We start from the raw sequence: 22,398 nt of genomic DNA on the forward strand, positions 1-22,398 counted from the left end.
TGTATGCAGCAGTTTAGCAGAGCGGGTCGTGGTTAGTAAACAAATCGAATCAGCGCGTGTTTCCGACCCATCCGCCCAAACCCGGTATTGCTAATTATAAAAATATCATTTACCTATAGTAGGTCATAGCTGTATTCATTCGAAATGTTGTTCTCACCTAATGTTTGCGGCTTTCCTAAACAAAGGCAATGGATGATCTCTCTAGCCGTTTAATTCCAATGCGTTTCTTTTTCAGACCATGGCCAAAGAGGGTTCGAAGCAGGCTCCTGATCCACTGAATAGGCGAAGATCCACACAATTGTTTTCTGCGATGACAGATTTTTATTTTCATTAGAGGAAAAGAAAGTTCCGCTCAAACAACACCCGCAATTTCGCGACTATTTTACCTACTCTTTGTATGTTATCGTTATTATTGTGTGATGTAATTTTGTTGTATTTGTAATGAATGAAATAAAGAAAATCTATTGTTGTTGTTGAAAAAAAAAACTAGCTTCAACAAGCTTATCACATTTAGCGATAAAAGCACTTCTTTGCAGAAAACGAAAACTCAAACAAAACCCGCACGATACAATTAGAAAACTCTCCACGAATCGCGATGTATCATACATTCATGATAATTCATTGGGATGAAAATTTCTGAAAACCGAGGTTAATGATAGTTCATACTGATAGAATATAGAAACTTTTTCGTATGTGTTATTTCAAGATTCACAGAATACTTTTCTGCGATGACATGTTTATTTCACTACAGTAAAAGAAAGTTCTGCTCAAAAACCGCGACATATTTTTAACAACATAAGTCTCTTTTAAATAATTCATCAGAGGATAGACATTTTGGCTTTACAAAACAAAGGCAAATGGATGATCTCTCTCGCTTTAATTCCATTGCGTTCCTTCTGCAGGTCATGACCAGAGATGGTTCGAAGCAGGCACCTTATCCACTGCAAATGCGAAGACATACACAATCGTTTTCTGCGATGACAGATTTTTGTTTTCGATTCATCAGAGGAAAAAAAAGTTCCACTCAAACAACACCCTTTAATCATTAGTCAGCCCGCGCTATCAAAATAAGGGATTTATCCGCTCCTTTTACAAGAACTCGTTGTAATTTTGCTGTATTTTAATGAATGAGTTAAAAAAATATATATATTTCATTGTTGTTGAAATAAAAAAAACTAGCTTCAACTAGCTTATCACTTTTAGCGATAAAAGCACTGCCTTACAGATACCGAACAATCACTCAAACAATACCCGCAAACTACAATTATCGATGGCAACTCTACATGAATCATGTTGTATTATGGATTCAGGATAATTCATTGGGATCACAATATATGAAATCCGGGGATAATGATTGTTCATAATGTAGAAAAGTTTCCGTATGCGTCATTTCAAAATTCACAGAATCCTTCTTTGTGATGACACATTCTTATTTTCATCAGAGGAAAAGGAGGTTCCGCTCAAACAACACCCCATCAATAACAACTCTGTATAAATCATGACGTGTTATGGATTTATGATAATTTCTTGGCATCAAAATATATGAAAACCAGGGATCATGATTTTTCATACAATTTAGAAATTTTCCATATCCGTTATATTGAGACTCACAAAATCCTTATCTGTGAAGACAAATTTTTATTTTCATCGTGCAGATCAGGGGAAAACAAAGTTCCGCTCAAAAAATACACCATCCATAGCAACTCTGCATAAATTATGATGTATTTATAATACATTCAAGATAATTTAGTGGCATCAAATATCTGAAAACCGGGAATAATAATTTTTCATCGGTTGTACAAAATTTTCCATATCCTTTATATGAAGATTCACAGAATCCTCTTCTACGGAGACACATTTTTATTTTCATCAGAGGAAAAGGAGGTTCCGCTCAATCAACACCCCATCCATAACAGCTCCTCATAAATCATGATGTACTATACATTGAAGATAATTTATTGGCATTGAAATATCTGAAAACCATGGATAATGATTGTTCATCGGATGTAGAAAATTTTCAATAAGCGTTATTTGAAGATTCACAGAATAAAGATCTGCGATGTTAGTTTTTTATTTTCTTTAGAGGACTGAAAAGAAAGTTCCTCTCCAACAACACCCCATCCATGGCAACTCTGCACAAATCATGATGTGTCTTACATTCATGATAATTTATTGGCATCGAAATATCCGAAAACCGGGGATAATAATGATTTTTCATCGAATGTAGAAAATTTTCCATACGCGTTATTTAAAGATTCACTGAATACTTTTCTGCGAGTGACACACTTTTATTTTCACTCAAAGGACTGAAAAGAAAGTTCCTTTCTAACAACACCCCATCCATGGCAACTCTGCATAAATCATGATGAGTTATACGTGCATGATAATTCATTGGCCTCAAAATATCTGAAAACCGCGGAAGAATGATTGTTCATAGAATATAGAAAGTTTTCGTATGCCTTATGGCAAGATTCACAGAATCCTTTTTTCGATGACAGATTTTTTCTTTTAGTTGTAATAAAAGAAAGTTCCGCTCAAACAATACTCGCAAATTAGAATTTTTCATGGAGTGCAACTCTGCACGAATGTACTAATTTGAATAGATTCATTAGCATTCATGAATACCTTAATGAATGAACGTTTGAATTCATTTGTTAGAAAGGTAGGGAAAGTTCAGTGAAATAAAAAAGCTGGATAACCGTTTTTCTAGAGGTCAATGGGTTTAGTTAACATTAAATCCAAAATGTACGTTTATCGCGATGTTATTTTTCAAAGTTCATCACTTCTTTACGTACTCTATTTGTACTCAAATAAAAGTTTTCAATTTTATCTTCCATATAGCTTATGATAGGGAGTGAGAGTGTGTTGTACTTTTCAATAAAAAGCGGTCTTAAAAATTGCCAAAATTTTTAAAGGTTTATCTGAAGCGTTCTAGCAAACAAGCTTGCCTGTTGGTAACGAATCGATCTCAATCTTATGTATGTTTCTCACAAACTAGAGAAGAGGCATCAATATGCTTACTTAGGGAACCAAGAATGTGCAGGTTTTTCTTACTGAACAGTACTTGCATGAGTGTGTAGGAGGGTGCGCAAACATAATTTATTCGCCTTCTATACCCGCCACTAATCTAATAGTCCACGCAGAAAGGTCATGTTGTATTTAGCGGCAAACTTTCTTTTCTTACTGCTTTTAAAATGTTTGCCGTCTAAGAAGAGATACCATGGATACCCGCCCAGAGAGGCTTAAAACAGAGAGGGTGTTTGCTTTGTAGTATCTTCTTGCGGGGATAGCAGAGGAAACTCGTTGGAATCAAAGAAGCCAAGACTGCCTGTTTGTCGTTTTCTTGGAAAACTTATCAGAGGTGAGATTAACTTTTGATATGAAAAAAATGACAATGACTTTCCTTTTATTAATCCAATGAAAGTTTTCAAATAGAAAATCCTATATTTTGTTTCATCTAATTAAAAGGATAAAGGAGATCTACGAAAAATCGTGGTACCCTGTTTTCTCGACTAGAAATGTTCTCTTCCTGATTTTTTGGTTGAGAATACAAGACCTGGTCACCTCTAGCAATAACCACGAGCTGTGAGTGCTGTCGCACTATTTGCGATCTCGGCAAATCAATTTAAGTAGCTGGGCTCCTCAGACGTTCGTGTACTCTGGAAACACTCTGGTTGCGAGAACTAAGCAGTTCTATTCCGAAACACATAGTAGCAAGCGCCTCGCCTTACTTAGTCTCCTTAATTTCTTTTGTGATTTGAGCGTTTTATTGTAGAATACACTTTGGCTGGATTACTAACTTTTGCGTTGCTGTAAGTCATGTCCACGTTTTATCTCGGTCAATTGCTCGCCGAATCTTTCAAACTGTTAACATTGTTTTAAACTATTTTTTTTTCGTCGCTCATGACACCTCCTCACGATCAATATTGCGGCGGTACTTATTTTCTCTCATTTTCTGTCGCCAATTTGGTCCATTTAGGTTTGTATACCAAGAACAACAATTCCACTAATCAAGGCATTTGTAATAGCGCGACTCAAGAATCAATGCAGGCGACTTCAAAGGTGGACATCCAAGCCGGATATCTTTCGTGGACGCCGTTTTCTTAAACGCTAAACGCAAATCCGTACATAGATCTCGAGGAATGATTCGGTGGTTTCTCACACAGTCTTTTTGGGTGGCTCTGATAGTATCTATCATCTTCGAATTAGAAATTTTTAATTGTGCCACACCCGACAAGTTGGAAATGGAATACAAGATTAATCGGAAGGGCTGTGGGCGCTCAACAATGGCGCGCCAAAATGTCGGCTTTAGCTCAACAATAAGGAAAGCATTTTCAGCAACAATTTCGATCATACTCGAATTTTCTGGCTCTGAGTTGGAATTCTTAGCACACTTTAAAAGAGCTGTGAAGTCTTACCGGTCTGGCAAAGACCGCAAAATGGAAGTGATGCCGTTTTATTTGACTTCTGAATGTTAAAACTCGATAGCTGACCCCGGGCTTAACGCCGGGCAAAGAAAATTCGGACGCATCACCGACGCACTTAATTAGGAAACAGTTTCACCGAGTTTTACGCCAAAACATTCTTTGAGCGTAAACAATTAAGCACTGTATTTTAATCACCGTAACAGCCCAAATTTGAGGGATAAACAGATGTTTTGAGTTTCAAGTGTAAGGAAAGACACTCTATTTTTTTTCTCTGTTCCCTGCCGCTCAAGATCTTTACAATGAAGTAACCTTTTCAAACCTGAGTCAACTCAGCGCTGAATGAACGTGGCATTTTACACCAAAAAGTGTCTTCGATGATTATATAAGAGAAAGAGAAAGTCACCGGTTTCATTGTAAACGTTAATTCTACATTAAAAAAGTTATTATGACAGATAATTTTTTCTCTACTTCTAATTAAAACAAGTGGTAATAAAATGTAGGACAATTCGTCACTCCCACAAATATCGTAAACAATTTAGAGAGATACCTGTAGACACTTGAGTTATGAATTACTCCGATAGATAAAAAATTACTTTAATTGATTGATTTTGTGTTTACAGAATCTTGTGGACAATTGAACATATAACCATGTAACTTGACGTAGTTTAGAAATTGTGAGGTGATTAAGGCCTTTCGAACACAGATCAACCGAAATGAACCGTTGGTTGCGCCTGATTAGTTTGGGACAAGAAGGGTTCCGTATTCTTGGCGTGGATATTGGCATGTTCCAACAAAGTGGACCTTTATAAGAGCCTACATTTTTTTAAATTCTGGCCGCAAGTTTTGGATAAATAGTGACATTCGTTGGATGACAAATTTATTCACTAAAAAGTGTCTTATTCGGGAACACTTTTCTAAGCTATTTAATTTTAGGACTGATTTTGCTCTTCTGAAATAGGGCCAAATGGTTTCATTTCAGTTAAGGGCTGAAGTACACCAGAGGGTTAAAATGAGTCCCAAAGTGGGCTGAAATGATCTTTGCTGGCACCGTTTTGTCCCAACCCGTCACTCCAATGGCTCTACAAGGGGTTGAATCAGCCTTTAGATCACCCGGGTTATATTGCAATTTGGGGCTGAAAGAGATAGTTTGAATCTACAGTGTAGCCCAAATATTAACAACCTCAAAAACTATGAGCTTTCCCCTAAATCTGTCCTTTAGCAATAAAATTTTAATAAAATTTTGCTTTAATGGCTCTTATCTTTTACAGTGCTACTACAATGGATGCTAAACTTACCATCTGTCTTCTGTTGCTGGTATTGGGAGTGGTTAGTGTGCAGGGACAATATAAGGCCAAACGTAAGTTTTCATCTGTGTCTACAGGGATTATATGTTTTGACAGTTGCCCATTCAAATTAAACTGGTTTTAATTTTACTCTCACGCTAAAGGTGGGTACCAGTGTGGCTTAGTTGGAGGCATCTGTATGCACCATACAGTTCAGTGTTTTCAAATGGATCCTCCGCGTCGTAACTGCCAAGAGCGTCCCTGCTTTCCTGGAGCACATTGCTGCTGGTATGAATCCAGTAATCACTAACTTAGTCATATAATAAAATTGTCGCAGAGGGAGGAGGAGAGGAGATGTGAAAAAGAGGGGAGTAGTGAGTCTTCTCAGTTAACAACCTTTCTCTAAGCAGATTTCATTTTAAATAAGGAAATGCCCAGCCACCAATTGCAAATTGGACAATTCTCAGGCGCGCGGAGGAGCGCACGAAATTAAACTTCAGATTTTTCAACAGAGAACAAAAATTAATCTACAATATAAAAGAGAGGCCACTTCATTTCGCCAAAGAACAATTACTTATAAGTTTTAAGTAGGCCGGGAAGCTACCTACTTACCCAGCTGCATACTCACACGCATACACAACATGCATGCATGCTTACACAAAGTAAAAAAATTAATAAATAATACTAAATAAAAGAAAAAAGTTTAAAACCTGATTTACATGGTTGGCTTGTTAGAGTTTGATATGTCAGAGGTTCGGTTAATCTGTCGTTTGAACTTCCCAATAGAGCTGGCCAGCATCTCAGTTCTTGGGGTAGGTTGCTCCACAAGAGAGCCCCACTGTAAATGAAGCGTCTTTTTTAAATAATAATTATTTTATTTGTGTGTAGCTTGGGCAAGATATTAATCTCGTAGCCAGATCTCAGTTGGTTCGGGAATGTCGAAATGTGACATTTCGCCTGACCGCCTGACCGTGGGAGATCTGGGTACGAGATTAGCAAGACATTTGATGGATGACGGGACAACCACCTTAAATGAATGTTTACGCTTTAGGGGTGCAAAAACTAAATTGATAAATTAATTGATTAATAATAATAACTACTAACGTAACATAACAACAGCAACAACGAGATCACTCAAATCAACGTACATTATAATAGAGTGCTTGGAGGATTCTCTAATGGACTGAGTAGTAGTGTGAGGGCAATACTAGGAGCAAAGCGTAGCAGAGATGTCCTAAGACGGATGCACAAGTCTGTCCTAAGTAGTAACCTAAACATTGCTAGGACTTTCATTTATTATTAAAAGCTGGATAAAGTATATAATAATGATAATAATAATAATAATAATAATAATAATAGTAATAATGATAATGATAATGATTATAATAATAATAATAATAATAATAATAATAATAATAATGATAATAATAATAAAAATAATAATGATAATGATAATGATAATAATAATTTTTTTTTGAAATATGAAAATTCTTTATTAAAATATTCCACACAAATTGCTATTTACAAGTCAAAAGTATATAAAAAAGAGCTATTAAAAACCTATTCACATTTCATTTCATTTCATGATAATAATAATAATAATAATAATAATAATAATGATAATGATAATGATAATGATAATGATAATGATAATAATAATAATAATGATAATAATAATAATAATAATAATAATAATAATAATAATAATAATAATAATAATAATAATTATAGTAATAATAAAATGTACTCGTGACACGTTCTGCTTAGCTTTTCTCACCAGCGGGAGTGAAATCGAAGAAATTTGTGAACCTGTTGTAATTATCTTGTTTCTCTCTTTTTCAGCCCTCTCCAATGAATGGGCGGAAGTACAGACAGAGGAATGATAAACATAGCTGGTCTGCGTAAATGAAGCGGCATCCTTAAAATAACTAAGCAAAATATTAGCTCTTAAAATAAACTGTAAAAGAAAGGTTTAGCATCTAAGTACAGGGTTGAACGATTTCTTTAAATGCTAGTTGGGGAATAAAAAAAATCATTCCTGTCTGGAATATGGCTCTACTGTTTTCTTTTCTTTAAATTGAACTTCATGTTAGTAGAACAGTTTGCATGTGACCAAGCCTGAAATCGCCATAGCAACACTCTTTTTGAGAAATTAGTTATGTGCATAATTAGATATGGCGGGAATTGTCTCCACTGAAACGAACAACTCCTTAATTACAAATCTGGCTTCCTTGAGAAGGCATTAGGAACACAGAAAGTGCAATATTCTTTGAAAAAGTCATTCCCCTAAAATAAAAGCCAACAGAAGATTTTCTTCATATTTCGTCAAGTTACTAAATATGAATATGTTTCTTCCAAAATCCTGAAGAAGGCCGGGACAAAAGGATAGCCAGTGCAACATGAAGGAAAATCTTCTGCTACAAAGGAGCAACAATATGTGCACTCGTGACCTTATTAATTCCTTTTTTCCTTGTTAAAACTATTTGCCTCAATTTCCTGTTATTTGCTGCAATGATATGGAGTTGGAGATTCTTTAGTTCGCTCAACTGATAGACTAGTGTGTTAGCTTCTTCAGTGTGTCAGCTTTTATCAAGTACGTTGGAATCCAGTGACGCTATCCTAAACATGTCTTTTTCAATAAAATGTAAGAGTCCAGGAATTACAAGCGAGTGTAAGGGCGGATTAAGGTCATGTGACAATAGCTCCTTCATACCGCCACATACTATCTACTGATTGGTTGACCCGACTCGTGCCAGGCCCACTGCAATAGGTGACTCTGTGTACGCTAACAAAAAGACATAACTCTTTTCGGAAAGTCATTCAAATTAAAGGCGGTGAATTGATGTTGAAATTAACTCCTAGGAGTTTGTTCAAGGAAATACAATGGTTGTTTCAATCCAAGCCATCCAGCAGTACTTTCCTGACGCTGTTATGCTGAAGAAGGCTAAATTACTGTTCACAGTCATTTTTTTAAAATTAGGTGTCTTTTGATTAATTAGCACTCATTTCTGACCAAATCAACGCTATTGAACAGTTCTTTCCTCTAGTACTGTTTATTATCCTCAAGAGGTCAACTAAGGGTGCACGTGATTCTAACTTTTTGTAACCTGTTTTTGGCATTGCTCTTAAAATTATAAAGAATAGAAAATTGGAAAAAGGAAAAAACTAATCCGTGTATAAGAAAATCGTAAGGGTATCTTGTATAAATTATTTTAATTTATTGTCCTTTCAAACATAGTTTGCCCGCTTAAAATTCTCTTCCCAAAGGAAAACATGTTGTGGAAAGTAACACTACCACACGACCAGTTGCTCAAGACACGTTCGTATTAAGAAAAAGTCAATAATAATTATTACATTTTAATTTAGCAAAGTCCGTGTCTACAAGGATTGAGAAAGTTCGACGGTAGTGAATCAAAGGGCTCCATAAGCCAACTCGTGAATGCAGCCGGACGGGTGGCTGTACAGCGGGTCGAAATATTTATTTGTGCAATCATTCAGAAAAACTGTACTTTTGTTGTAAACCTCGTTGCAAATTTTAGAAACGCCTCTTTTGTCGGTGTTTATAAAGCTTAGCTCGTTTCGTTCATCCATCGTTTTAAAATACCTAGGTGAACGTCGCTTTTTGAGCTTCGGCTTGAAAAGTTTCTAGAGATTTGGAAAAACGGATATTTTCTTTTGCGAACTGGAACTTGAAGTAGACAAACGATGCCCAAATGCTGTAGCTAGAAATAAACTCGGTAGATTACCATTAAAACTACATCTAGAAACTTCAATCATTCAATTTTGGATCCATTTACAACACTTGCCAAACAAAAAAAGCATAGCAAAACAATGTTTACAACTCTCCAAAGAAATGGCTGAGAACAACCAACCGGATCTTGCACAGAAAATAAAAACCAAGTGCGATAAATTCGACCTAATCGCTGTAACATTAAAATAATGCAAACAACGGGAAAAACCTATATTTTACACACCAAACAGTGTATCCGCAGTGCTCTTATCGAACATCAATAAGACTTATTAAAACAAACAGAAAATTGAGTTTTTATACTACCTTTATGAACGATACCAGGAAAGCTGATTTCTTAGACATGACTAAAAATCCTCGTTACAGGATAGCCATCAATAAATTTCGTTTAGGAAATCACCATTTACATAATGAGGCAGGCAGACAGCATACCAAAGACACCTGAAAACCAAAGGATATGAAATGAAATTGGCAATGAAATTCATTTTTTATTCTTCTGTAAACTTTATGAGAATTTACATTCAAAATTATTTACTAAAATAACAATAATATACTCTTTTCAGCCAAAGACCATACAAATTAAAAAATTTTGTTCCTCTTCAATGGTATCGACCCTGCTATATGTAGAACAAAAAAACAAAAGCTGCGTATATTTACGAATGCATGAACCGCAGACAAAATACCTTGTTCAAAAATTAACATTATGAGTTTTCATAATTATAGTTAGGTAATGCCATGAATAGATATGGAAATACCTTAATAAATTATTGTTGTTGTTGGAAGGCGGTCATTTTTGTCACCCATCCAGCTTCACTCCTCGCGTTGAGCAGGGCCTAATATTTTGGTCCAGCTCCTTTTTTTTCTTTTCCTTTTTCTGCTGTTTTTCGCCATGCATGGTGCGCCGGATGCCATAATGGCTACTCTGGGGATTTAAAAAACATTGATTTCAAAGATAGGTATTTTTTTTTAATTCGCCGGCAATCTTAAGTAAAGAATAAGCCATGCCTTACCATGCTTGGGGTGGGGAGGAGGTTGTTGCGACTGCTTCTGCCTGTTTTTAAGTGTATGACTTTCTTGAGTAACTGGCTGGCCAGTCTCTCAAGATTGTCTCCACTTGTCTCTAGTTTATTTGCTCGTGTCCGTCGTGTGGGACTTTCTGTACTCGTTGTCCTTTAATGGTCTACTGTACGGGTGTGTCGATTTTCCGTTTTATGTGCCTTCGGACACAATATTTGGGGGCTTTTTTGTGTTTTTTTGCCTTAATTTTTGAGTAGGCGGAAATCGACATCCTTGCGAAGTGCCCCTCCTTTTCGTGGTGAACTCACGCCTTTGTTATTGCACTCCTCTTTTTAGTGTGGGATTAGATGTTAATATGTTCACTGCTCACCCTACTGGGGGGCGGCCCCTTTGCCCCAAACACAAAAACGTAAGGATGGCATTGGCAACGAGTTATTTTTAGCACGGGTAATGACTGCATGACGACAGCATCGGTCCGGCCAGCGAAGTTAAGCCTTATAGGCTTATGACTTATGGATGGTTGAGCTTGCAAGAATCATATGGACTTCTTCGCGATTTTTTTTAAGGCTAGACAGTAATTATTTGCTGATTTCTTTGGCTTTTAATCCTGTTTGTAAAATGTGAAAAAAAAACTTCCACAACCCCGGGGGGGAGTTGGTTTTAAAAATGCCTCGCAGAGCGGTCACATCTTTAAACTAAAGCCTTAGAGGAACTGCAGAAGCTGCAGTTATTCAGGGCCGTAGCCAGTGTGTGGAAAGACGAGGCACTTGTCTCGTCTAAGTTTTATCCCTAAATAAAAAAAAAATGGAAATATATTGTTAGTTGAAAAATAATTCCCAAATGACGTTAACTTTAAATGCAATTATTGCATCCTAAAAGCTTAACCCTCATATCGGGTGAGCGAATTGTGGGGAAAAAATATTAATTCCAATGATTGCAGAGGTCAATTTGTTCAAAATGAAATGCGAGTGTCAACAAAAATTCTTCAAATGCAGCCGAACGCAGGAATGTAAACATTTTTGAATGGTGAATTCCCAGACATTCAAATTGGCAAATTGGCAGGGAGTAGGAAGTAGGTGTGATGGTTGGTGCATGCATCACACGGCATGGGTGCGATTATATATAACGTTGACATCAAAGCAACAAAAAGGCTACCATTTCACACTCGAACGAGACTGGTTTTTGAAAAAATAGCAGCGAAGAGCTTTCAGAGCTTCTAAATTTCAAACTTTTCTGTGGGAACAATTGACCCCCCCCCCCCCCTCCCCCAGGATCCCGTTAGACGCTACAATAGCTATAGCTTGTCTCAAGTCGTCTTTTTATGCACCAAAAAGAGTGACCAGGAAAACAGACTTTGAGAAAGTCTACAATAGCTAATGCCTTTGGCACTCACAACACTTGCCTCGCCTCTCATCAAACTTGGCTAGCTCTGGCCGTTATTATTGTATTTCTGGCATCACACCCCAGTGGAAGAACAAAAAAAAAATCGTGGCGGTCATTGCCTATAATGAAAATAAGTGGCGGGTTTTAAGCACGGAACTTTCTTTTGTTCTAGTAAAAATGAAAATCTGTCATCGTAGCAAGTACCCTGGCTCCAGAGACCCGTTGTCTACAAAATAAAAATGAGCAAATAACTGCATCGGTGGTAAAAAAAAAAGAGGGAGACAAAAGACGGGCCTCTGGTCACTCGAATAGCGAGACTAATCTCCCATGCATATATCAAATTGGGGCAAAGGAATTGATACTCAGAAAAAAATCAACAGTGGCGGCTGCTTTCGGAGTGCGTTCAATGAGCTCTATCCCAGGCTCTTTGCCGAGTTGGTGATGACGTCATCCGCCCCTGCAAAATCTGCGGTGGATGCCAGATACGCGTAAAAAATCCATTGTAACAAACAGCTAGTAAATTCTTGTAGTCAGATTCAACTGGCGTGCGTGCGTCATGTTCCCATTGTGCACTCTGATAACGTCGACAGCAAACAAAATGGCTCGAGAAAAAATTTTCTCCGCGAAAAACTACCGCGCTAAAAATGTTATAAAACAACTGGTTCATGCGTCAGCTGTGCGTTCATTGAGATATGAAGCACGCAATAGGTTTGGAGAGCACTCAAGAAGCTAGAGTTGCTCTCAACCAACCTCGTTTCCAGGCCAGGGTCTCCCCTCTTCACGTCCTCTCTGTCACTCACTGGGACGTGAATTGGAGAGACCCTAGGAACGAGGTTGGCTCTCGCGCTGGTCATAGCAAGTTTGTTCGAAGAAGACTCACCTTGTCTGGGGTAGGGGGGTTATCGAAGACACCACTGATCTATTTCGTGAACATTACCGACAAAATTTTATGGGCTTTAAAATTGAGTTGACACCGAAATATTCAGCTAGCAAGATTCAGCATTGCTAGATAAATAAGAAAAGTGAGGTTTGAATCTCACTGTCATTTTTTACCGCTGGATAGAAGTGTCTATGCATTAAATACGCCATCCTTTGAGGTTGGGGAAGGCGGGTGAAGGCAGAAGCCACCATCTATTTTGGGGTTTGGTGTGTCCTGTTCTAGTATAGTAGTTTTGACCACTTCCCTTACGCATCTTTTGTGCTCTCCAAACTTCCCGCGTGTTTCATATCTCCATAAACGCACGCTGACGCATGAACCGATCGTTGATCCTTCGACTGTCCCATTCAATCTCGACTCTAACCTGTATTAGAAGTGGATTCTTTCTACTCCGAACGCAATAAAATGCCTCCAGTCAAATGGCATAAGAAAGACAGTCAACAGAAACACTAGAGGTCAAATAAACAGGCGATAATTAAACGTATAACTCATAACCAGAAGCCGATGACTAGCTATGAGTTGTGTGTTTATCGTCTGTTTACCGGGTTATGAGCTACTCTCATAACTCAACTACGTCATAAATCCCTCAAAGACCTTCTAGTTAGAGCTAAGCTATAAAAAACAAACCGGCTATTTTGCAGTTTTTGCACGCAATTTGATGGATCGCCGTACCCTGCTAGCTAGGAAAGATCGAAGCGACAACGATCGAACGTCAGAAATATCAATAATGAAAACATACAGATAAAATGATGCCTCTACGGGAAGAGGAGAGACTCTGGGAACGAGGTTGGCAAAAACCGGTTTAGTAGGTTTATTTGATACGACAAAAGACATCGAAATGAGTTTCTCGGTAAGGGTGACCGCACAGGCTATTTTTTCTCTCGGCGCTTTGCGCCTCGTTGACGTTGCAGCGCCTTCGTCACTATTCTCTCTCTACTCTCTCTCGCGCGAAAAAAGTAACCTCTGGCATCCAGAGTACTCAGAAAAGGGATGTGTGGATCATATCTAAGCGCATTCAAGTCATTCAACGCTTAGGGTGCTTGCTGATCTGTAACCTTTGATGCTGTGATGGTTAAGGTATTGGCGGTCATTTTGCCTGTCGCGCCGTATGTGCAGCATACGTACGAAGGTCCCGTGAACACGGTTTACAAAATAACTGCAATTCAGTATATATACTACACGCGAGCGAAAGGTGAACTATGAGCATCATTATCAACTAGTGTTAGTCTTTCTACAGGGTTTTTTTCCTCAAACAATCCCGAGTTCGGTTGAAGTAGCTTGTTTTATGATTTGTTTGGCGCGAGCGTCGCTCTATCTCGCTCCTCCGCCGTGCGGTCTAGGCCCGTCTTATTCTCTAGTATAGTCCTTCCGATTTTTGTGAGGTTTTCATCTTTCCACGGACAATAGCTATTATAATTTGAGGTTGACAGCAATCTTCAGTAAAGTGAACAATGTATGCAGCAGTTTAGCAGAGCTGGTCGTGGTTAGTAAACAAATCGAATCAGCGCTTCTTTACGACACATCCGCCCAAACCCGGTATTGCTTATTTTAAAAATATCATTTACCTATATAGCCTAAGGTCTTAGCTGTATTGATTCGAAATGTTGTTCTCACATAATTTTTGCGGCTTTTCAAAACAAAGGCAATGGATGATCTCTCTAGCCGAATAATTCTAATGCGTTTCTTTTTCAGGCCAAGGCCAGAGAGGGTTCGAAGCAGGCTCCTTATCCACTGAATAGGCGAAGATCCACACAATTGTTTTCTGCGATGACAGATTTTTATTTTCATCAGAAGAAAAGAAAGTTCTGCTCAAAAAACATTTGCAATTGCGCGGCTGTTTTACCTACTCTCTGTATGTTATTATTATTATTATTATTATTATTATTATTATTATTATTATTATTATTATTATTAATATTATTATTATTATTATTATTATTATTATTATTATCATTATTATTATCATTGTGTGTTGTAATTTTGTTGTACTGATTTGAAATGAATGAAATAAAAAATCTTTCGTTGTAGTTGAAAAAAAATAACTAGCTTCAACAAGCTTATCACATTTAGCGATAAAAGCACTTCTTTGCAGAACTCGAAAACTCAAACAAAACCCGCACAATACAATTATCTAGGGAAAAACTCTACATGAATCGTGATGTATCATACATTTATGATAATTCATTGGGATCGAAATATCTGAAAACCGGGGGGATAATGATTTCTGATGCAATTTAGAAATTTTCCATGTACGTTATTGCAAAATTCACAGAATCCTTTTTTGTGATGACACATTTTTATTTTCATCCGAGGAAAAGGAGGTTCCGCTCAATCAACACCCCCTCCGTGGCAACTCTGCATAAATCATGATGTATTATACATTCATGATACTTCATTGCCATCGAAATATCTAAAAAATCAGGCGCGATGATTTTTTAAATGTAAAAAGATTTCCATCAGCATTATTTGAAGATTCACATAATAAAGTTCAGCGATGATAGTTTTTTATTTTCGTCAGACGTGCTCAAACAACAACCCATCCATAACAACTCTGTATAAATCATGAAGTGTTGTGTATTCATGATAATTTCTTGGTATCGAAATATCTGAAAACCGGGATTAATGATTTTTTATATAATTTAGAAATTTTCCATATGCGTTATATTAAGACTCACAGAATCCTTATCTGTGAAAACAAATTTTTATTATCAGCAGAGGAAAACAAAGTTCCGCTCAAACAACACCCCATCCATGGCAACTCGGCATGCATAATTCATGATGTGTTACACATTCATGACAATTTATTGGCATCGAAATATCTGAAAGCCGGGATTAATGATTTTTTATATAATTTAGAAATTTTCCATATGCGTTATATTAAGACTCACAGAATCCTTATCTGTGAAAACAAATTTTTATTATCAGCAGAGGAAAACAAAGTTCCGCTCAAACAACACCCCATCCATGGCAACTCGGCATGCATAATTCATGATGTATCATACATTCATGACAATTTATTGGCATCGAAATATCTGAAAACCGGGGATAACAATGATTTTTCATCGAATGTAGAAAATTTTCCATACGCGTTATTTGAAGATTCACTGAATCCTTTTCTGCAGGTGACACATTTTTATTTTCATCAGAACAACACTCCCATCCATGGCAACTCTGCAAAAATCATGATGTATTATACGTTCATGATAATTCACTGGCCTCAAAATATCTGAAAACCGGGAAGAATGATTGTTCATAGAATAATGAAAGTTTCCGGATGCCTTGTAGCAAGATTCACATTATTTAGCGGCAAACTCAGGCATATTAAGGCATGGCCAAAAGCCTTATTTGCGTAAAATTAGAAAACAATCATAAAATTTTGGAGATTGAACGAAGAAATGTCAAACTTGACAATAAGATAAAACTTGATAGCTTGAACTGATTCTTACAATAAAACGTGGAACATTTTGGTCACGTGACCATCAAATGATGATTAACGTCTAAAATCTTTAAAGTAAAACGGAGTATATAAAACAAAGTATAATCAAACCTTCTCGGGTGTCATACTAATACACTATGAAAGTTCATTATTAAATAGCCTTGTAAGGTGGTGCTTGTTATTCCTATTAGAAGTTATTAAGTCGTTTCTAATGTCACCTGACCTATTTCGCTTAATTGTAGGACTGTTATTAAATTTTGACACGCAAACAAGGCTAACTCATTCCAAACCCTTAACATGTCAACGTATGATACCAAAGGACAATTATTCTATTTCACTCTATATACCCCATTTGGCTTAAAAGAACTTTAACAAACAATGATCATTTACAGGTCACGTGACCAAAATGCTCGCCACTTTGAAGCAAAAATCAGTTAAAGTCTTCAAGTTTTATCTACGAAATGTTACGATTGTTTTCTGATTTGATGCAAATTAGGCTTTTAACCATGCCTTAATTAATATGCCTGAGAACTTTCTTTTCTTACTGCTTTTGAAATGTTTGCTGTTTAAGAAGAGGTACCATGGATACCCGCCAAGAGAAGCTTAAAACAAAGAGGGTATTTGCTTTGTACTATCTTCTTGCGGGGATAACAGAGGAAACTCGTTGGAATCAAAGAAGCGAAAACTGCCTGTTTGTCGTTCTCTTGGAAAATTTATCAGAGGTGAGATTAACGTTTGATGTGAAAAAAATGACGATGACTTGCCTTTTATTAATTCCAATGAAAGTTTTCAAATAGAAAATCCTCTACTTTGTTTGATCTAATTAAAAGGATAAAGGAGATCTACGAAAAATCGTGGTACCCTGTTTTCTCGAATAGAAATGTCCCGCTTCCTGATTTTCTGGTGGGAAATAGAAGAACAGGCCACCTCTAGCAAAAATTACGAACTGTGAATGCTGTCGCACTATTATTTCGATATCAGCAAATCAATTTAACTGAGTAGCTGGGCTCCTTAGACGTTCCTGTACTCTGGAAACACTGGTTGCGAGAACTAAGCAGTTTTATTCCTAAACACATGGTAGCTAGCGCCTTCCTTAACCTAGTCCCCTTAATTTCTTTTGTGATCTGAGCGTTTGATTGTAGAATACACTTTAGCTGGATTACTAACTTTTGCGTTGCTGTAAGTCGTAACCGCGTTTTATCTCGGTCAATTGCTCGCCGAATCTTTCAAAGTGTTAACACTGAGGTAAACTTTTTTTTTTCGTCGCTCATAACACCTCCTCACGATCAATATTGCGACGGCACTTATTTTCTCCCCCCAGTTTGGTCCATTTAGGTTTGAGAACAACAATTCCACTAATCAAAGCATTTGTAACAGCGCGACTCAAGAATCAATAAATGTAAATATATGAAACATATATTTTGAGCTGCGGATGAATGATCAAATAAAAGAAAGATCCTCGCAGTTACTACGCAACTTAAGCAGTTGCGAAAAGAAAGTATGACAAAAATTCGGGCTTGAACGGGATTCAAACCCATGACCTCTGCGATGCCGATGCAGTGCTCTACCAAATGAGCTATCAAGCCAACTGGGAGCTGGTCATATTGTGAGTTCGTAATATACCCGTGAAGCATGAGTAAATAAACGTAAATATATGAAACATATATTTTGAAGGGCGGACGAAAGATCAAATAGAAGAAAGATCCTAGCAGTTACTACGCAACTTAAGCACTTGCGCGAACTGAGAAAGCCTGAAAAAAAAATTCGGGCCTGTACGGGATTCGAACCCATGACCTCTGCGATGCCGGTGCAGTGCTCTACCAACTGGCTACCAAGCCAACTGGGAGCTGGTCATATTGTAAGTTCGTAATATACCCGTGAAGCATGAATAAATAAATGTAAACATATGAAACGTATATTTTGAACTGCAGGTGAAAGATCAAATAGAAGAAAGATCCTTGCAGTTACTACGCAACTTAAAGCACTTGCGAAAAGACTCGAAGCCTGAAAAAAATTCGGGCTTCAACGGGATTCGAACCCACTGACGTCAGCGATTCCGGTGCAGTGCTCTACCAACTGAGCTATCAAGCCAACTGGGAGCTGGTCATATAGTGAGTCCGTAATATACCCGTGAAGGATGAATAAATAGATGTAAATATATAAAACATTATTTTGAACTGCGGATGAAAGATCAAGTAGAAGAAAGATCCTCGCAGTTACTACGCAACTTAAGCAGTTGCGAAAAGAAAGTAAATATATGAAACATATATTTTGAACTGCGGATGAAAGATTAAATGGAAGAAAGATCAAGCCCGATTTTTTTTCAGGCTTTCTTTTCGCAACTGCTCAAGTTGCGAAGTAACTGCGAGGATCTTTCTTCTATTTGATCTTTCATCCGCAGTTCAAAAAGTATGATTCATATATTTACATTTATTTATTCATGCTTCACGGGTATATTACGAACTAGCCACAAAATGACCAGCTCCCAGTTGGCTTGATAGCTCAGTTGGTAGAGCACTGCACCGGCATCTCAGAGGTCATGGCGGTTCGAATCCCATTTAAGCCCGAATTTTATCCAGGCTTTCTTAAGTTGCGTAGTAACTACGAAGATCTTTCTCCTATTTGATCAAGAATCAACGCAGGTGACTTCAAAGGTTGACATCCAAACGGGATATCTTTCGTGGACGCCGTTTTCTCATACGCTAAACGCAAATCCCTACATAGATCTCGAGGAGTGATTCGGTGGTTTCTTGCACAGTCCCTTTGGGTGGCTCTGATAGTATCAATTACCTTCGGAAGGGCTGTATGCGCTCAACAATGGCGCACCGAAATGTCGGCATTAGCTCAACAATAAGGAAAGCATTTTCAGCAACAATTTCGATCATACACGAATTTTCTGGTTCTGAGTTGGAATTCTTAGCACACTTTTAAAGAGCTGTGAAGTTTTACAGGTCTGGCAAAGACCGCCAAATTGAAGTGATCCCGCCATATTTGACTTCTGAATGCTCTATTAAATCTCGATACCTGACCCGAGGCTTAGCGCCGGGTAAAGAAAATTCGAATGCATTACCGACGCACTTAGGAAACAGTAGACTTTCTCAAAGTCGCTCGCTAGCTGGACCTGGCGCGAGCTCTCGCTCGCTCGCGCTCCGCGCTCGTTCGCTCGAGCTCTGACGACAGGCGTGCTTCGCGCTCTCTAAGTTCGACTTGTAAGCAAGTCTAAGGAAACAGTTTCAACCAGTTTTACGCCAGAACATTGTATTAGCGTAAACAATTATTCACGATATTTTACTCGCCGTAACAGCTTAAATTTGGGGGCTAAACAGATGTTTTGATTTTCAAGTGTAAGTAAAGACGCTCTACTTTTCTGTGTTCCCTGCCGCTCAAGATCTTCAAGTGACCTTTTGAAACCAGAGTCAGCGCTGAATGAACATGGCATTTCACACCCAAAAGTGTTGCCAATTATTTAAGTCCTTCACCTCTCTGGAGAAAGTCACCGGTTTCATTATAAACGTTAATTCTACATAAAAAAGTTTCTATCATAATGACAGATAATTTTTTTCTACTTCTTAAAACAAGTTGGGTAATAAAGAAATGTAAGACAATTCTTTACTCCCACAAAAAACGTAAACAATGTAGAGAGAGAGCTGTACACACTTGAGTTATGACTTAGAACAAAAAACACTTTCACAGTTTTTTCGTTTACAGAATCTTGTGGAAAATTAAACATATATAACCATATAACTTGACGTATTTTAGAAATTTCGAGGTGATTAAGGCCTTTCGAACAGATATCCACCGAAATGAACCGTTGGGTGCGCCTGATTAGTTTGGGTGAAGAAGGATTCCGTATTCTTGGCGTGGATTTCGGCGTGTTCCAACAAAGTGGGCCTTTATAAGAGCCTACATTTTTTTTTTAAATCTGGCCGCAAGTTTTGGATAAATAGTGACATTTGTTGGATGACAAATTTATTCACTAACAAAGGCGCCTTGTTCAGGAGCACTTTCCTTGGCTATTTAATTTAATTTTAGGACTGATTTTGCTCTTCTGAAATAGGACCAAAACGGTTTTATCTCAGTTAAGGGCTGAAGTACACCAGAGGGTTAAAATGAGTCCCAAAGTGGGCTGAAATGATCTTTGCTAGCACCGTTTTGTCCCAACACGTGACTCAAATGGCTCTACAAGGGGTTGAATCAGCCTTTAATTAGATCACCCGGGTTATATTGCAATTTGGGGTTGAAAGAGTTAGTTTAAATCTACAATGTAGCTTAAACATTAACAACCGTTTACCTCAAAGACCATGAGCTTTCCCCTAAATTTGTCCTTCAGCAATAAAATTTCAATGGCTTTTATCTTTTACAGTGCCCTTACATTGGATGTTAAACTTACCATCTGTGTTCTGTTGCTGGTATTGGGGGCGTTTAGTGTGCAGGGAAAAAACCTAGCCCAACAATATAAAGTCAAACGTAAGTTTTCATCTGTGTCTACAGGGATTATATGATTGACAGTTGCCCGGTCAAATGAAACTGGTTTTAATTTTACTCTCTCGCTAAAGGTTGGACCTGCGTTGGCGCTACACGCTCATGTGTTCGCCATCCAACAGAGTGTTATCAAGGGGAACATCCGAGCAATTACTGCCCACAGTATTCCTGCGCAGTTATAGGGTCTGCTATAGGTCGGCCTCATTGCTGCTGGTATGAATCCACTTCAGTAATCACTAACTTAGTGATATAATAATATTTGCGCAGAGGGAGGAGGAGAGGAGATGTGAAAAAGTGGGGAGTAGTGAGTAATAATAATAATAATAATAATAATAATAATAATAATAATAATAATAATAATAATGATGATAATAATAATAATAATAATAATAAGAAGAAGAAGAAGAAGAACAACAACAACGACAACAACAACAACAACAACAGCAACAACAACAACAACTTGAACAACAACAACAACTTGGGGATTTTCTAAGGGGGTTAGTGGTAGTGTAAGGGAAATACTAGGAGCAAAGCGTAGCAGAGATGTCCTAAGACGGATGCAGAAGTCTGTCAAGTAGCCTGAACATTGCTAGGACTTTCAAGGTCTTGTGCTAGATTAAGATGCTCAAACACTCCAATAGCTCTTCTAATTCACATTAACATATTCCAAGCTATTTACAAGTAAAGGAAAAAACTATTCTCATTTGTAATAAAAACTCATATGATTACATTCTGAATAATAATAATAATAATAATAATAATAATAATAATAATAATAATAATAATAATAATAATAAAATGTACTCGTGACAGGTTCTGCTTTGCTTTTCTCACCAGCGCGAGTGAAATCGAAGAAATTTGTGAACCTGTTGTAATCATTTTGTTTCTCTCTTTTTCAGCCTTTTCTAATGAACGGGCGCAAGTACACACGGAGGGAATGATAACCATAGCTGGTCTGCGTAAATAAAACGGCATCCTTAAAATAACTAAGGAAAATATCAGCTCTTAAAATGAATTGTAAAAGATTGATCTAGCATCTAAGTACAGGGTTGTACGATTTCTTTAAATGCTAGTTGGGGAATAAAAAAGATCATTCCTGTCTCAAACATGGCTCTACTGTTTTCTTTTCTTTGGATTGAACTTCATGTTAGTAGAACAGATTGCACGTGACCAAGCCTGAAATCGCCATAGCAACACTCTTTTTGAGAAATTAGTTATGAGCATAATTAGTTGTGGAGGGAAATGTCTCCACCGAAGCGAACGACTCATTCATCACAAATCTGGCTTCTTTGAGAAGGCGTTAGGAACACAGAAAGTGCAATATCCTTAAGGTCAAATTTCCCTTAAATAAAAGCCAACATAAGATTTTGTTACTAATATAAATATGTTTGCTCCAAAATTGAAATAAAAAGAGGGGGTCACCACGCTCGTTCTTTAGAAACGAACAAGAGACTATGGTCTCTTGAAACGAAGCAGTCTGAAATAAGGTAATTTATGCATTTTTGAAGAAAAGGGACTATTTTAGAGCATTTGCCAAAACAGGAATTATTTTCTGAAGTTAAGAGACTAGTTAACAGCTCATTTCATATAATCTTTTCACTGTGCATCAGTCAATTAATTTTCAAGGTCAAATCTGTTTGCAAACTATTCCTGACCAATACTATACTGAGATATTCAAAATAATC

The 22,398-nt window shown here is 37.4% G+C and overlaps 1 protein-coding gene across 3 annotated transcripts; it reads left to right on the plus strand.

Annotated features, from left to right (window-relative positions):
* The first annotated feature begins 3,090 nt into the window (after positions 1 to 3,090).
* Positions 3,091 to 21,819, plus strand: LOC146484720 (small cysteine-rich protein 8-like). 3 transcript variants are annotated; one of them, XM_085104419.1, is made up of 4 exons: positions 3,091 to 3,361; positions 5,696 to 5,784; positions 5,875 to 5,998; positions 21,613 to 21,819. In XM_085104419.1, exons 2-4 carry the CDS (start codon positions 5,706 to 5,708, stop codon positions 21,620 to 21,622), a joined length of 213 nt encoding a protein of 70 aa, XP_084960545.1. In that variant the 5' UTR covers positions 3,091 to 3,361; positions 5,696 to 5,705; the 3' UTR covers positions 21,623 to 21,819. The 3 variants fall into 3 exon arrangements, 2 of the variants coding, with proteins under 2 accessions (XP_084960545.1, XP_084960544.1); XM_085104418.1 differs by lacking the exon at positions 21,613 to 21,819 and adding an exon at positions 7,553 to 7,758 and having other exon boundaries at positions 3,092 to 3,361; XR_014863553.1 differs by lacking the exons at positions 5,875 to 5,998; positions 21,613 to 21,819 and adding an exon at positions 7,553 to 7,758 and having other exon boundaries at positions 3,114 to 3,361.
* Positions 21,820 to 22,398: the final 579 nt, after the last annotated feature.

The sequence above is a fragment of the Pavona decussata genome, unplaced genomic scaffold, assembly GCF_977016875.1.
Source record: "Pavona decussata unplaced genomic scaffold, jaPavDecu1.1 SCAFFOLD_31, whole genome shotgun sequence".
Taxonomy (NCBI): domain Eukaryota; kingdom Metazoa; phylum Cnidaria; class Anthozoa; order Scleractinia; family Agariciidae; genus Pavona; species Pavona decussata.